Genomic DNA, 16,332 nt, shown 5'->3' on the forward strand with positions numbered 1-16,332 from the left:
AGAGGGTAAAGAGGGTCAGAGCGGTCAGAGCTAGGTCTAAGGAGATGTGACGTAGTTCATAAGTACATTCATTATCTCTGATATCTTGCAGTATTCTGTATTCATGAGTAATGTATATTTCGAATTTTTTGGATCTGGAGAATGTCAACAGGGCAGTTAGGTGCAATTAGGTGCAACTAGATGCAACTACGTCCTAAACCCAGGCACACTACGTACAGATAGGACAACTAGGGCAACTAAGACAAAGTAGCTGCAACTAGAACAACTATGACAACTATGACAAATAGGGCAACTAGGACAATTAGGACAACTATGACAAATAAGGCAATTAGGACAACTAGGACAACTATGATAACCATGACAAACTAATTTCTATAAATTACTAAACACTAAACAAATACAGCCCTATACCTTAACTACTGTATACTCAACGACTACGCTTGGAAAATAAAATAAACTTATTATTTTCTGAAAATAAGATATTGTATTGTCATGGTTATTTTGTCGGAAAATTTTGTCGGAAAAATTTCGGTGACTTTCCGGTTGATTTTGTCGAAAAGTTCTCGGAATTTTTTCGAGGAATTTTTGATTAATATATTATTTTCTCAGAAATTCATCGGGAATTTCCGAGAAATTTCCAACCACCGTTTATGATGACTTACCGAGAAACGACTTTTTCAGATATGTTTCGACAAAATTTCGACAAAATTTCAACAAAATTTCATTTCTGAGGTTCATATTCTGTTCTGACCAATTTTTTTTTGTCGGAAAACCATCGAAAGTACGTGTTTCCGATGACTTTCCAACGAAAAACTTGATCGGAAATTTACAGGTTTTCTTGGTCGAGTATTACTTGTTATGTTCAATCTTAAATATGTTACATGGACTTTTTCATTCCATCAGGTTATCGACCCATGTAAAAGATTTTTTTCAATTATTATTATGATTATATATTTATTTGTATATATATATATATATTGAAAAAATTAATTAGGTTATTTACAATTTCTGAAGTGGAATCTAAAGCCAACTAGTACAACGGAGAAACAAATCAAGCCTTAACTATTGCTAGTTTCGAATGGAGTACTAATGGTTTAGAAGGTCCTCGTACTTTTGGTGATCTCCGTGAAATGGAGCGAGATAATGTGATCATGAACCACTTTGTCAATGACACCAAAGTAGCTGGTGCGGTGACCATTTCATTCTCTCTAAACATGGTCTATCGTGGCTTGGAAGACCATACAAATGAGTACCTTGTCAAGAAGCCGAAGCTGTTGAGATCTCATATAATGCAGCGTTTCTATTCAATCTGTAGTAACCTTAGGGCCAAGCAAATGATGGATATGGACAAAAATAGAACCAATAGCTAACTAGTCTCATCAGGTTTACCAAAAAGGATGTAAGCTTGAGAGGTTGTTCTCATTGACGGATATGAGAACCAATAGCTAACAAGCTAAGCGATCCTTAAGGAACTTAACCACAGGCCAAAAAATAAACGAGGAACAAGGAACTGCTTTAGCGTACCACATGTTCTGAACTAGGGTGCCTTATCATTTGGTTCGAATCTGGTCCCAAGTGTGACGTGCCAAGAAAGAAAGCTTGCAAACATCGGGGGATTGGCACCAAATGGATATCAATCAGGACCTCGAAAGTTTCCATCGCCCGGAGTTAAGGGTGACAATATCTCTAAAAATGAACCAAACATCTGAATACCAAGGTTACGAGGAAAAGCATCACCCGCAAAGCTATAAATCCGGCCAATATTTCATGCATTCACCATTTCATTTCATGCAGCTTGATCGTGAGGCTTAACGAGTTTTCTCCAAATCCAAGAATTTAGAGATCTATGACGGACATCCTAAAAAGAGTGTTGCTTCGGAGATATTGCGGCGTCCAAGAAACCAAAAGGAATCTTGATTTCTCAAAGTGTAACGAAACCGTAAACCATTCTTTCGAATAACCAACTTCATCCCATGATACTTTTTTCTTTGTTATGGTTGTCGAAGATTCCAGCCATAATTAAGAAAGATATAAAAAGATATTCAATCTCATTTAAACAGCGTTTGACGAGGCGAAACCAGAGAACCAAAATGTAAAGATATTCAGAATCACTATTCTTTCTTTATAAATTGATTAAAATTACATATTATCCAATGACATTCTTTGTAGTGTTAAACGCTTTTAAAGTAATTTTTAAAATGTGCTTCTCATTTAATAGTATATGTTGTGAAAACTTAGAAACTTTATTAATCACTAGAATGTATATATAGAGTACATAGGGAATCTAGGTTAAGTACAATGCCCTGATAGGCCTAATGGACCGGTATAAGAGTCCATATATGATATGTGTTATAACACTCCCCCTTGGACGAGTGAACCAGGCCAGCTACTCAATCGGGATCTCGATAATGCGCTGGGGAATGTTGCCTCATTAAAACCTTACCAGGAAAAACCCAGTGGGACAAAACCATGGTGAAGGAAAAAGAGTACAACACGCATTACTCCCCCTGATTGTAGCATCACTGCAGATCTCTAAGTCTATACATTCCTATCTGTTTGACGAGCTTCCGGTGTGTTGAAGTAGGCAATGATTTGGTGAAGAGGTCAGCTGAATTCTCACTGGATCGGACCTGCTGAACGCTGAGAGTGCCGTCCTTCTGCCAGTCTGAGGTTGAGAAGAACTTCGGTAGAATGTGCTTCGTCCGATCTCCTTTGATATATCCTTCCTTGAGCTGAGCTATGCATGCCGCGTTGTCTTCATACATCACCGTGGGCTGTGTGTCTTCGTCCATACCACAATCTCTGCGGATGTGCTGAGTCATGGAGCGCAGCCAGACGCATTCCCTACTAGCCTCATGAATGGCTAGGATTTCAGCATGGTTTGATGAAGTGGCAGTGAGTGTCTGCTTCATTGATCTCCAAGAGATGGCTGTTCCTCCATGCGTAAAAACGTAGCCAGTTTGAGACTTGGCAGTGTGCGGATCTGATAGATATCCTGCATCGGCGAAGCCGACTAACCCATCTTTATTTTGGTTAGTATAGAAGAGTCCTAAGTCTTGAGTACCTCGAAGGTATCTTAGGAGATGTTTTATACCGTTCCAGTGCCTCTGAGTTGGGGATGAACTATATCGAGCGAGGAGGTTCACGGCGAAACATATGTCTGGTCTAGTGTGACTAGCCAGGTACATTAACGCTCCTACAGCACTGAGGTATGGCTTTTCAGGACCAAGGATTTCTTCATCATCCTTTTTGGGACCAAGAGGGTCATCACTTAAGCTTCTAACTACCATTGGGCTGGTCAATGGGTGAGCTTGGTCCATATTAAATCGCTTGAGTACCTTTTTGATATAAGCCGATTGATGCACAAGGATTCCTCCTTTGATGTACTCAAGTTGTAATCCCAAACAGTACTTTGTTTTGCCTAGGTCTTTCATTTCGAATTCTGCTTTTAAGCAGTCGACTGTTTGGGAGATCTCACCAGATGTTCCGAGGATGTTTAGATCATCCACGTATACTGCTATGATTACAAATCCTTTGTTTGAGTACTTCTTGATGAAGATGCATGGACTGATGGGGTCATTTTTGTAGCCTTCTTTGATGAGGTAATCGCTGAGGCGGTTGTACCACATACGCCCACTTTGTTTCAGTCCATACAAGGATTTGTTCAGCCTGATGCAGTATTGATCTCGAGATGCATTTTTGTCTTTTAGTTCAATGCCATCTGGGAGTCTCATATATATTTCGTTGTCCAGGGGCCCATAGAGATATGCGGTTACAACATCCATTAACCGCAGATCAAGATTTTCTCTTATGGCCAGACTTATGAGGAATCGGAATGTTGTTGCATCCACCACTGGAGAATAAGTCTCCTCATAATCAATTCCGGGTCTCTGTGAGAATCCTTGTGCTACAAGCCGTGCTTTGTATCGAACGACTTCACCGAGTTCGTTCCTTTTACGCACAAAGACCCATTTGTGGCCCACTGGCTTGATGTGTGATAGGGTCCGGATGATCGGACCGAACACGTTTCTGAGTTTGAGACTCTTTAACTCCACGTTTATGGCTTCTTTCCATTTTAGCCAATCTGTTTGATGTGTACACTGTGTTATTGACGTGGGTTCTAGATCCTCTTGCGTGAGCACAACATCAAGTGCTACTTTGTATGCAAAGAGTGCATTTAAGTCGACTTCTTTTCGATTCCATTGTATTCCGGACATATTGTAATTGATGGAGATCTCATTGTTATCTTCTGAACCTGGAGATTCGGCGTCCCGAACTTCCATTGAGGGTTCATTAGATTGAGTCTCAGCCGCGGCTATGTCTGATATTGCAGGAATCCCGGTTTCGGTTATTGCACCTTTCTTTGATTTCCGGGGATTCTTATCTTTGGAACCGAGAGGTCTGCCCCGTTTGAGACGTGGTGCAGACTCTGTAGCAACTTGGGTCTGTCCCGTTGGGACAGCTATTCGTACTGGTGCATTACAAGCTGGGATGTACGATTTGGTTACTTTGGTCGGGTCAGCAAAGGAATCTGGCAATTGATTAGCTAGCTTTTGATAATGAATAATCTTTTGGATCTCTGAATCACATTCTAGAGTCCGAGGATCTTGCCAATTTAATGATGTTTGATTCCATGAAAGATCTTTGACCAGCTTGTTTGTCTCACCACCTAAAGAGGGATATACCGATTCATCGAATTGGCAATCCGCATATCTGGCCTTGAAGAGATCTCCAGTGGTTGGCTCGAGATATCTTATGATGGTGGGAGAGTCAAAACCAACATATATTCCCATCCTTCTTTGAGGTCCCATTTTGGTTCGATGTGGTGGAGCAATGGGTACATATACTGAACACCCAAATGTTTTGAGATGGGAGATGTCTGGCTCATGACCCGAGAGTAGTTGGGATGGGGAATATTTGTGTTCACTAGATGGCCGGATGCGTATGAGTTCAGCAGCATGTAATACTGCATGTCCCCATGCTGAGGCCGGGAGCTTTGATCTCATGAGTAATGGTCGGGCTATCCATTGAATGCGTTTAATGAATGATTCAGCCAATCCATTTTGAGTATGGACATGTGCTACAGGATGTTCCACGGTTACCCCCATGGCCATACAGTAGTCATTAAACGCTTGTGAGGTAAATTCACCAGCATTGTCAAGGCGGATAGTCTTTAGTGGGAAGTCAGGGAAATGGGCCCGCAATTTGATGATTTGGGCCAAGAACCTAGCGAAGGCTTGGTTCCGAGAGGACAAGAGACAAACATATGACCAACGGGTCGATGCGTCTATAAGGACCATGAAGTACCGGAATGGTCCGGAAGATGGATGTATAGGTCCACAGATATCGCCCTGGATTCTTTCTAGGAAATGAAGTGTTTGTTTAGAGGTTTTAACTGGTGAAGGCCGAGTGATCAATTTGCCTTGAGAACAAGCTGTGCACATGAGGTGTTGAGGATAAGCTCGGTTTTCTTTGAGGGTATGCCCTTGAGAGTTTTGAATTAGTTTACGCATCATATTTGCACCGGGATGACCGAGCCGGTCGTGCCAAATAGTATAATCAGTAAACCGGGCTTTGAGAGTGGTATTAGCTTCAATCATACTGACTTTAGCATGGTAAAGTCCAGTAGAGAGCGCGGGTATGGTTTCGAGGATTTGTTTATGGCCGTCTACGGTTTTAGTGACTAGGAGGGATTCTTTGTTCCCTTGACCTTGGGTTTCTATGTGGAAACCATTCTGTCTTATATCCTTGAAGCTCAGAAGATTTCTCTTCGAACTAGGAGAATATAGAGCATCTGGTATTTCAAGTTGTGTGCCATTTGACAGCAACACATAGGCATGGCCATATCCTTCGATAAGGTTTGAGGGACCCGCGATGGTGCTAATATTTGCGGTTTGATAGGTTAGGTTTATGAAGTAACTTTTGTTTCTTAAGATAGTGTGGCTGGATCCACTATCTACGACTATGGTTTCCATTTGCTGGTGTGCTTCATTATGAATAGAAGATAGAATTCAGTATTGAGGAATTCAGAAAATGTGATAAATCATAAAGTAAAGCAGTGTCTGAGAATAAAGGCAAATGGAAAAAAAATGAAACAAATCCCAAAATGAAAAAAATAAAGAACAAAGTCAAATTGTATCAGAGTTTCAGATGATTGAATTAATCGAGGAGATCAGCTGTTTCATAGTCCATGGGGTCGGTCTGCTCGTTTGTGGTGTTCTCATCATCAAGGAGGTCGTCACCTTCCAGGTTAGCAGCATCGACTGGCTGAGTCATGTTGGCTTCAGCAGGAGCTTTTCCGTACTTCTGGTATAGATCGCAGTGGATCTTGGGGGTGCGACATTGCTTTGTTGGGTGGTTGAACATCCCACATCTGGTACAAGCACAGTGATCGGGGTTGGTGTGGCGGGTCGGCTTGGTGATGCCTCGACCACGACCAGGACCATAACTGAGGTTAGGTCGGTTGCCACGACCATGTCCGCGTCCACGTCTTCCACGTCCATGTCCTCGGCCATTACCACGTCCATTACCACGTCCACGGCGGTGATCTGAGGATCTATCGGGTTGAACATGGTAGGACTCTTGACGAGAAGCTGGGACAGGAGCCGATCCCGGGGGCCTCATAGCGCTGTTCCTCATAAGCAGCTGGTTATTCTTCTCAGCGAGGAGAAGACAGGACAACAAGTCTTCGTACAATGTGTGTTTCATTGCACGGTATTGTTGTTGGAGCACAACATTCTCTGTGCTGAATGTGGATAATGTTTTCTCGAGGAGATCATTATCTGTCACATCCTCGCCACAGAGTTTCCGGATGGCAACAATACGAAAGAGTTCGTTGTTGTAATCATCTACGGATTTGTAGTCCTGGAACCGAAGGTTCTTCCAGTCGAAATCTGCCTGAGGCAACTGGACCATTTTCTGATGGTCATATCGCTTTTTCAGCGCTTGCCACAATTCAAGTGGATTCTCAAGAGTGAGATATTGCTGCTTAAGGCTCGGGGCCAGATGATGGCGTATGTGACATATCGCCTGAGACTGTCCCTTACGGGATGCGGTGTTACCGTCGGTAATACATGCATCGAGTTCTTTCGATGCAAGGAACAAGCGCATGTCTAGGGCCCACTCGAGGTAGTTATCCCCGGAGACGTGAAGGGCCTCGAATTCACATTTCTGAATGTTTGACATCTGAAACATGAGATTGATTTTGTTAGGGATTGTTTTGAGAAAATTTTGAATGCTGATGATGAAACTTTCTATTTTGAGAATATTTCTATTTTAGGAAAGTTTCTAAATTTGGAAAGTTTCTAATTTGGGTAATTTTCTAAATGAGGAAAGTTTCTATGTCGGGAAAATTTCTATATGAGGAAAGTTTTTATATGAGGAAACTTTCTATTAGAGGGAACTTTCTCGGAAATAGTAAATTTTAAAGGGTATGGTTTTAGTTACCCCGAACATGATGTCGGTTTAATAGCTGTGATTTAATCGGTTAAAGCTGAATATAATTTCGGTTAATGAGAACCAGGTTTAGCCGGTTTTAGGCGGTTTAGGAGGAACCCTAGGGGAGCCGAATATGATTAGGGTTTTATCTAGGGTTTTAACGGTTTGGAAAACATATTTTGGATGTGATTTCGAGATCTATAGGATCTGTGGTCGATGGTTTTAATAATTTCACAAGGACAACAAAGAAATCACGTGAAAAGGACTAGGGTTTAAGCATTATGACTTACGATTTTGAAGATTACAAAATCGTGAATCAAGCTTAGGATTTAGGGTTGATTTTCTTAGTTTATTCAATCAAGTGTTTCAAGCAAGAGAATCAACAATCAAATAAGCTGCAACAAGCTTATTAAACATGAAGAAAATCGAATAGGTTTATGCCATAAACATGGCCAAAAACGGTTGTTAGGTTTTTGTAGATTAGGGTTTTATAAAACGAGTTTAAAACCTTTGAACATGCATAAACTTGTAATTTAAACAATCAATCAACAAGTTATCAATCAATCAACAAGTTATCAATCAATCATCAGAGTATCAAACACTTTCAATCAATTAGAGATCGATTTTTTTTTTTTTTTTTTTTTTTTTTTTTTTATAGGGTTTTGAAGTGTTTAAACAACAGGTTCTATGGCTTTCAGTTTTAGAAGATACCTTTTCCACCTTTGGATTTCTGACAGGCTAATGAAACTGGGAGCTAATAGACCTCAGTTAGCCGCTACAAATTCCAAGGATTGATCACCAAAACTGGAGAAGCTGCTGGTTGAAGAAGGAAAAACTCGGATCTGGTTTTTTTTTCGGTTGATCGTCGTGTACTGTAAGTGTGCGTGAGGGCGCGTCCGACGTTGGATCGACAAACGGTTTTCACCAGTAGATTCGTCTCGTCGAGGGCTTCGATTTGATATGTAGATCGTCTTCTGGTTCCTCACGGTTTGGAAGATATGCGTCTTTTAAGTTTCGACTTGCTTTTAGGGTTTTGGTGGTGGCCGGATTTATTAGGGTTTTTCGCTCAGAGAGTCTTATCGTGCTGATAACGTGTTGTGAAAACTTAGAAACTTTATTAATCACTAGAATGTATATATAGAGTACATAGGGAATCTAGGTTAAGTACAATGCCCTGATAGGCCTAATGGGCCGGTATAAGAGTCCATATATGATATGTGTTATAACAGTATATAATTTTTAAATTTTAATTAAGATTTTTTGTTCATCTATATTTAAATCGGATAATTCAAGTATTTAAGCGACGAGAATGATTATTAGGAGAGTAAACGTCCAGAGCTTTGGAGGTATTCTCATGGAGCTAATAACCTGCCAGAAAGCTAAAAACGAGAAGGGATCTGAAGATTTATTGACCAAAGCTCATTCGCAAACATGATTGACAAAATCATTGAGATTAAAATTGAAAAATCATTACGATAAAGAAGAGATCCAAAGCAGCATCAATGAAGTATTGAACTGAGTCACTGCATCATAAAAAACCCAGCTGTTTGCTTACTCACTGAACAATGGAAACCCAGCAAGACATGGACAAAACTAGCACTTTGGTTTTGCTTTCCAGCTTACAAAACTCCCTTTTGCACCAGTTATGAGTTGAACAATAATATTAGCATAGGCCAGTATAAACAAGCAAATTTGAACATACAATTTCTCTATTTGTGATTTGTTTTATTTTTTTCTTTTGTTTTGACAATGTTTTGCTTATTTTTTTCTTATTATTTGCTTTTTTTGATCGATTTTTTTTCAATAATTATAATATTCAAAGTATAACAAATCAAAATATAGAACAAAAAGTTCAAACATATATTGCTTTCGAGTAGTTTAGACATGATCAGTTCAAAGATAACGAACGTCCAAAATAAAACTAAGTAGTTTTGTTATATTTTCTGATATACTGATATATAATCACAAGAATGACAGCATGAGTCATCTATGGTCTCTGCTCGAGTTCCTTGGTGCAACAGTCACTGGCGAGTTCAGCTACTTCATCAATGCTCTTTTGAGTCTCTTCGTCAACTTCAATAGTTTTGTCAATGACTTTGCCAAGGAGTCTTTCTTAGTGAACATGTCCTGATCCAAAGTTGTTTGCGCCAATGAGGGTATCATATTGGGATCCCCTCGTGTCTATAGCTTTCTAGCCGATTATTAGCTTCATGAGAATAACTCCAAAGTTGTAAACGTCAACCTTTCTAGTAACCCTTCCTGTCACTACAATTATAGAGTTTTCACTGGTCAGTTACAAAATCAAATGGTGATCAAACAAGGAAATGAAAAACCATTAGGCATATACCCGTGCAATGTAAGTATTCAAATTTTTTTGTCTTTTGATTCTTTGCCTTTTTATTGTTGATCGGAGTAAACCAAAATCAAAACTTTGGCTTACATATTATGGCTATAATCTGTTAGCCACATAAAGCCACGTAAATTGAAATAATTACTAGCTAGCATCATAGCTAATTTGGTTATGTGGCATCTCATGGCTAATTAATTTAGCCACATATAACTTTGATCCTATGTTTTCAAACTGGACCGGACTGGCGGTCCAACCAGATTAGACCGCAAACCGGAAACACTTTCGGGTTGGATTAGGTTAATTAAAAAAAACAAAAATAATTAAACTGATTATCAGACCGGATTAGACCGTCAAAAACTCGGAAACCGAGAACTCATTGAACCAGATTAAACCGGATTCTTTAATTTTTTTTTAATTAAAAATTTTCTTTTAAACAATATATTCAATATATTACACAGAAGATTGAAGTGCTACTCTATCTTATTCGTTGTTGCTTTTAAATTTAAATTTTTAAATTCTTTTCAGTCATCTTTACATTTTTTTAAAAAAAACCATGGTTTTTGAAGTATTATATTTGGTATTTTCAAATTAATGAACTTTATTATTTAAATTATTATTATTATTGAACCTGGTTAAATATTAAAACAAAAATAATACAAAAATAAAATATTAAAAATGGAAAATAGACATATGCTTGTTTTTAGATCTGAACCTCCTATCATTTTTATGTAGATCTATGTTTTTTTCATTTTAGTGTCACTACAAGAAAACAATCGTTTTTCAACGGTCCATTACGACGGTTTATAAATCGTCGCAAATTTACAACGATTTTACGACGATCTTACGTCTAATTTAAAAACCGTCGTAAAACCGTCGTATATAAAAATCGTCGTAAACTCGACGTACAATTTACGACGAATTACGACGATTATACATCGATAACGAGAGATTTGCTAGTAAATGTAAACTCGTCATAAATTCATCGCAAAATTACGACGAATATACGACGACTTCATTTCGATGTACATATTACGACGGTTTTACGACGGTTTTTCTAAACCCTAAACCCTAAGTCTAGGTTTTAAGCCCTGAATGAATAGGGTTTCAACATTACGACGTCTTTACGACGAACCATCGTAATATCGTCGTAAAGTTACGACGGTTTTACGACGAATACACTATTTCGTCGTAAAAGCGTCGTAATGTTGAAATCCAAGAATTTGAATCTTTTATATCTTATTGGTTGTAAGGTATTTCACAATTGTTTTTGATTGGTTATCATATTTTATATGAAATGCTATCAATCTGATCAAAATAAAAAATTTGAAAAAAAACATACATATTTACAAGTTCATGCATGTTTTCTAAAATGTTTAGTGAAAGGTTATATATTAGATTACGGAATTTCATTTTTTACTATCTCATGTCATAAATCCATCATACATGCAAAGTTGTAAACCTTTTATTATATGTTACGATACAATAACTTTTGCATTGTTCTTTATGCAATACCCCATTTAAAAGATTTAGGGTTTACTCACTTTTTAAAAAAACATTGTAAAACCGTCGTAATATAATCGTAAATTTACGACGGTTTTACGACGAGTAAACCCAAAACCGTCGTAAAACCGTCGTATCGTTTGCACCGGATAGGCTCTTGATCCGAGGTACGAGATTATAAATGTTTAGACGTTACGACGAGTTTACGACGGTTTTGGGTTTAATCGTCGTAAAACTGTCATCAATTTAGGACGATTTTACGACGATCAGATCACCCCCTGTTATACAACCAAATCGTCGTAAAATCGTCGTAAAGTTACGACGATTTTACGACGATAACAAAATCTATATAAGGGACGCGAGTTTTCCCCTTTCGTCGCTCATTCCTCTCTTCCCCCTCTCTCTCTATAAATCTCTATCTCTCTCTAAAAACTAAATCTCTCCCTCTTTCCCTACTCTCCCAACCAATTAACTGTAAGTTTTTTTTTAAATAATTTCATTACATATTATTTTAGATTTAGGTTCGGATTAAATTTAGGTTCGGAATTTAGATTTAGGTTTCAGAATTTAGATAGGCCCGGATTTTGTAAATTTTAATAAATATTTGGAAAATTAGTAACAAATTTTTTAAAATTTTGTAGATTCTGTCTCGATGGCTCCTCGGGCTAAGAGATTTCACTACCGACAGCTCGTCGATTCTGACGGTACGGCCCCGTCTACCTCGGCGACCGGCGGAAGCATCAAACCGAAGACCCGGCAAGGAACACGTCCAGGACGATGGGGAGGAGGCTGGTGACGGGATCGACGGGATCGACGATTTAGATTTAGATTTAGATTTGTAGGATTTTTTTGTAAATTACAATTAATTTTAATTTCAAATTTTCATAAATTTTAAATTGTAATATATTTTTTTTATTTAAATTTTAATTCGAATTAATTTTTTTTTTAATTTTCAATTAAACGTCGTATAATCGTCGTAATAGATTTATTAAAACCGTCGTACATTCGTCGTACATTTTACGACGATCTTACGTCGACCATTAACGACCACTTAACGACGGTCCAGTCGAAGACCAAGTCGACGCAATTCGATGTAAACTCGTCATAAACTGTACGACGCATTTACGACGGTTTTGTTTCCCTCGACGTTACGACGAAACAAAACCGTCGTAAATTATACGACGATTTTACGACGATTTGGGTATTACGACGATGACTTTACGACGATTTCGAAATCGTCGGTAGTCCGTCGTAATGGTCCTATTACGACGAAATAACGACCATTTCGACCGTTGTAAAATGATGTTTTTTTTGTAGTGTGTATACAACATATATTGTAGTTTAGGATATGTTATAGTACGAATTTAGAATTTTTGATACATCATGAGCTTTCAAGTAAAGATGAGAATCGCAAAAAAGATATGGTTTACGAGAGTTATGGCTATAGAAGATGGGTGGTGGTTAGTACAGGTAAAAAAAAGTGTTCAGATAACCTATCCAAACTGATAGTTTGTATTTAATCCTACTATTTTCTAACTAAGAAATCTGATTGGTTTCTCTATCTCATCTCACATATTGACTCGATGTATCGAATCTCAGAATAAACCAAGTATACATGACATGAATTACCTTAAGATCATACCTATTTAATTGATTCAAAATCCTTTTAGTGAGTTTGAAAAATCTAATAAGTGAGAAACCATTAAAGCCTAAATTAGTCATCAGCCTAAAATCCTATCCAAAAGGACCCGACCCGATCTGAAAAACATGGCTCAGTTCGAACTCAGTTTTTAAAAATAAATCGAATGAATTTTGTTTTAATTTGAATCGGATTTCGGTTCGGATCGGATTGGATCCAAGATCTATACGGAGACCCGAAAAAATGTTAGTGTAATAAGATTTTAAGCCTAAGACTAGACTCTAGAACTTGCAAGTTTTAGAGAATGGCATCTGTTATGATCGATTGTTGGAAATCTCCAGATTTTCTTCGGGAAGTGGCATCAGTCACTATATGGCTCATGGAATTGGTCGATGTAGAAAACTAGGTAATCATTTTTTGGGTTTAAATCCAATTTCAGTTCTATTTTGGTTTAAATTTGAAATCTCAAAACCGATCCGAATCAAATAAGACCCAAACCAACCCGAATCAAAAATTTCCCAAGAATCATTTGGGTCCAATTTGTTTGAACCCGAAAAATCCAAAATCCGAAAATTTCGTCTGAACCGGAACCGAGGACCCGAAGGCCCAGGACTGGCCTAAATCCACTAAAACGACGACAGATAACCAAAGAAGCACTTCTCTTCCTTCACATCGGAAAGTTTTCACCTTTCCGTTTTCGTCGTCGCAATTTCTATTCTCCGGCCGAAACCCACCTCTAGGATTCAATTTCAGTCTTTCTCAGGTAATTTCCTCTTCCGATGTTATCAATTGGCTTCAATTTTACTCGAATTGCATTGTTTGATCTTGATCGTTGAATGAATTCATCTTCGAGTTTTCGAATTGAACCCGAGCTATTTGATGTGGAAGATCGATAATGCCGAGGCGAAAAGCAAAGAGAGGTGTCAAGCGCACTGAAGAAGAGAAGAATCACGACGAAGACGACAAGTGTGACAAAGGGATTCAAAGAGAAGAGAAAGAAGAGGACTTTGTGGATGAAGAAGGTATCAGTTTAGATTGTTTTTCCCAATAAAAAAAAATGTTAGGATTTTGTATTATCTTGTTTGGATCTGATATTGAGTGTACATTTTTGGTGTAGTTGAAAGACAAATTGCTGCAATTAGGGCAATACGTGATGTGGAGATTGAACACACTTTAACTTCACTGAGGTTGCTTGAATCATGTTTCACCGAGGAGCAGCTAGACACTCCTGTGTTAGAGTTCTTCAAAGAGAACTTTCCGGATTTATCTATAAACGAAGTAAATGGAGAGATTGAGATGAAATGGATTGACAAAAACGGTGGTTCTTCGTTCATGGGCAAGGCAGATGATGTTGACATGAATTATTCGATTCTGAAGCGTTTGTCGATGGGTTTTCCTGATTTATACAGTAATAGGCCGTCTCTTGGTGGCTACGATTTGCCCTATAACGGTAGAGAGAAACTTAATCTCAGATTCTTTTTAGGATAATAAATGGATTGATCTTTGATTTTTGTATTAACACTTTGATTGTGTCTTCTGGTTTGGTAGTGAGAGCAAGCATGTTGGGCACTGAGAACATACAACTCGAGAATCTTGTAAGTTTATATCTTGTTCTGTCTCCATTTTTCTGGAATCTTGCATATGCTTCTGTCTCGTAGTAACTAAGGATTGTAGCACCGTTTTGAATGACTGGATCTGTCATTTGCTCTAAACCATTTTTGCATGCTTTCACTAAATTGTGTAATGCATTATATTAGCCTTTACTTGTTTTAGTAATGTTAGCTTACACTAAACCGTAATCTTGAATTTTGATTTATTGCGAACTAGTTCAGGAGAGTCGGTATAAAAAAAAACTGGTTTGCTTTTTTCCCGTGTAGGTCTTTCAAGGGACATCTAACAACCAAATGCTTGCAAGCCATGATGCTCTTCGGACTCCTGAGGTAATGTATCCATGATTGTATCCCCTATTTCTATCTTGATGCTATTATCTTGCCCTTATGAAGTATATCTACTCTGTTGTATTGTAATCGCACCAGTAGATTTGAATAAAAGTGACCTGAAGATTGTACCAGGCCTAGGCAACTCACTATTTTACTGTTAAATCTCGGGAAAAAAATGGATAGTAATGAGTATTTCAAGAAAGTTCTCTAGAATTCACCTCTAGGTTCTGTAAAGTGTTTTTTATTTCCTTGGATTCTATGTTTGTATGTTTGATCCAGAGAGAAAGAAATCATTTTATGGTTTTGAAACTTTTCGTACCAGGCCTAGGACTGATATGCAGATCACTATTTAACTGTTAAATCTCGGGAGGAAAAAGGAATTGTGATTAGTATTTCAAGAAGGTTCTCTAGAATTCACCTCTAAGTTCTTTTCTTTTCCCTTGGATTCTATGTTTGTGCTTTTGATCCAGAGAGAAAGAAATCAGTTTAAGGTTTCGAAACTTATCTTTTACATTTTCTGTTGCAAAATGAGCAATGTTGGAATCAATGATTTAGATCTTCTGCATACAAGAAGAGACTCTGCAATGATACTTGTAAATATTTTGCAGGTAAATGGGCAAAGACTCTCTTTTGGAATGACACCAAAGACTCGGAGGCAACCGAAACCTGGAGAGATGATGCTCTCTGTGCATGGCTCTCCTCTTGGGGTCTATAAAGAAGATGACAACTTGGGAGCTATAAATGGTATATTAAATCACACTCGTTTCTCAGTTCTTGCTCTTTACTACGAGATACAACCATAAATATATGTACTTATGTAGAATAATAATTTGATTTTGCAGAGGAAAACAGTTGAAAACAAAAAGCTTCAAAAGGTTCAGACACCTGCAGATTCTCATATTGTCTTAGCTGAAGTTTACAGCATGTGTATATATATCTAGTCTATTCAGATTTCAAAAACAAAGAGATACTTGTTGTAGTTATTTCTTCTCTTTTATTTTCCCATGTTATAATCTTTCATCCAAAGAAAAATTAGTGTATGTCGCTATTCTTGACTAAGCTTTCTTGATTCAGTAGTGGAGCTTTGCCTCATGTCCAATCAAATTCTCCAAATACTTCTTCCTGCGCTTTACCTTTGCAAATTTTTAACAGTCCTGAAATATCAACATAAACTGGAACTCTAATTGTGAAAAAAATCCAGTCACCATATCTGAGCACCAAGTACTTGGCAATGTCTTGTTGCAGCCTGCTTGAAGCATTTCCTGTTTTCAGAATCAGTTTTGGTCTCGAAACTTCCAAGTGCTTCCAAGAAGAACCTCTTATTTTAAGTTTCAGTTCCATCTTGGTTTGAATAGTTTACTCTGTGGGCCTCAAATTTCTGTGTTAGACTAGTTCCATGCAAGTTATTGGCGACTAAAGTGAATCGCCAAAATGAGTTTACCAACTTCCCAGAGTTCTAGGAGTCG

At 38.1% G+C, this 16,332-nt stretch overlaps 2 protein-coding genes across 2 annotated transcripts in view; both read left to right on the forward strand.

The window, feature by feature from the left end:
* The window catches only part of LOC112088451, a 10,312-nt gene extending 744 nt beyond the window's left edge, over positions 1-9,568 (forward strand). Inside the window, exon 2 of the mRNA XM_024158732.1 lies at positions 9,407-9,568. Within this exon, the coding sequence (XP_024014500.1) occupies positions 9,407-9,568 (162 nt within the window). The remainder of the gene's footprint in view (positions 1-9,406) is intronic.
* A 4,005-nt stretch (positions 9,569-13,573) lies between these two features.
* On the forward strand, positions 13,574-15,970 carry LOC18022813. The gene is made up of 7 exons (XM_006405816.2): positions 13,574-13,689; positions 13,815-13,948; positions 14,044-14,376; positions 14,475-14,521; positions 14,804-14,866; positions 15,475-15,610; positions 15,709-15,970. Exons 2-7 carry the CDS (start codon positions 13,822-13,824, stop codon positions 15,720-15,722), a joined length of 720 nt encoding a protein of 239 aa, XP_006405879.1. The 5' UTR covers positions 13,574-13,689; positions 13,815-13,821; the 3' UTR covers positions 15,723-15,970.
* The last annotated feature ends 362 nt before the right edge of the window (positions 15,971-16,332 follow it).

This window comes from Eutrema salsugineum, unplaced genomic scaffold (genome assembly GCF_000478725.1).
Source record: "Eutrema salsugineum unplaced genomic scaffold, Eutsalg1_0 scaffold_14, whole genome shotgun sequence".
In the NCBI taxonomy this organism is placed as follows: Eukaryota; Viridiplantae; Streptophyta; class Magnoliopsida; order Brassicales; family Brassicaceae; genus Eutrema; species Eutrema salsugineum.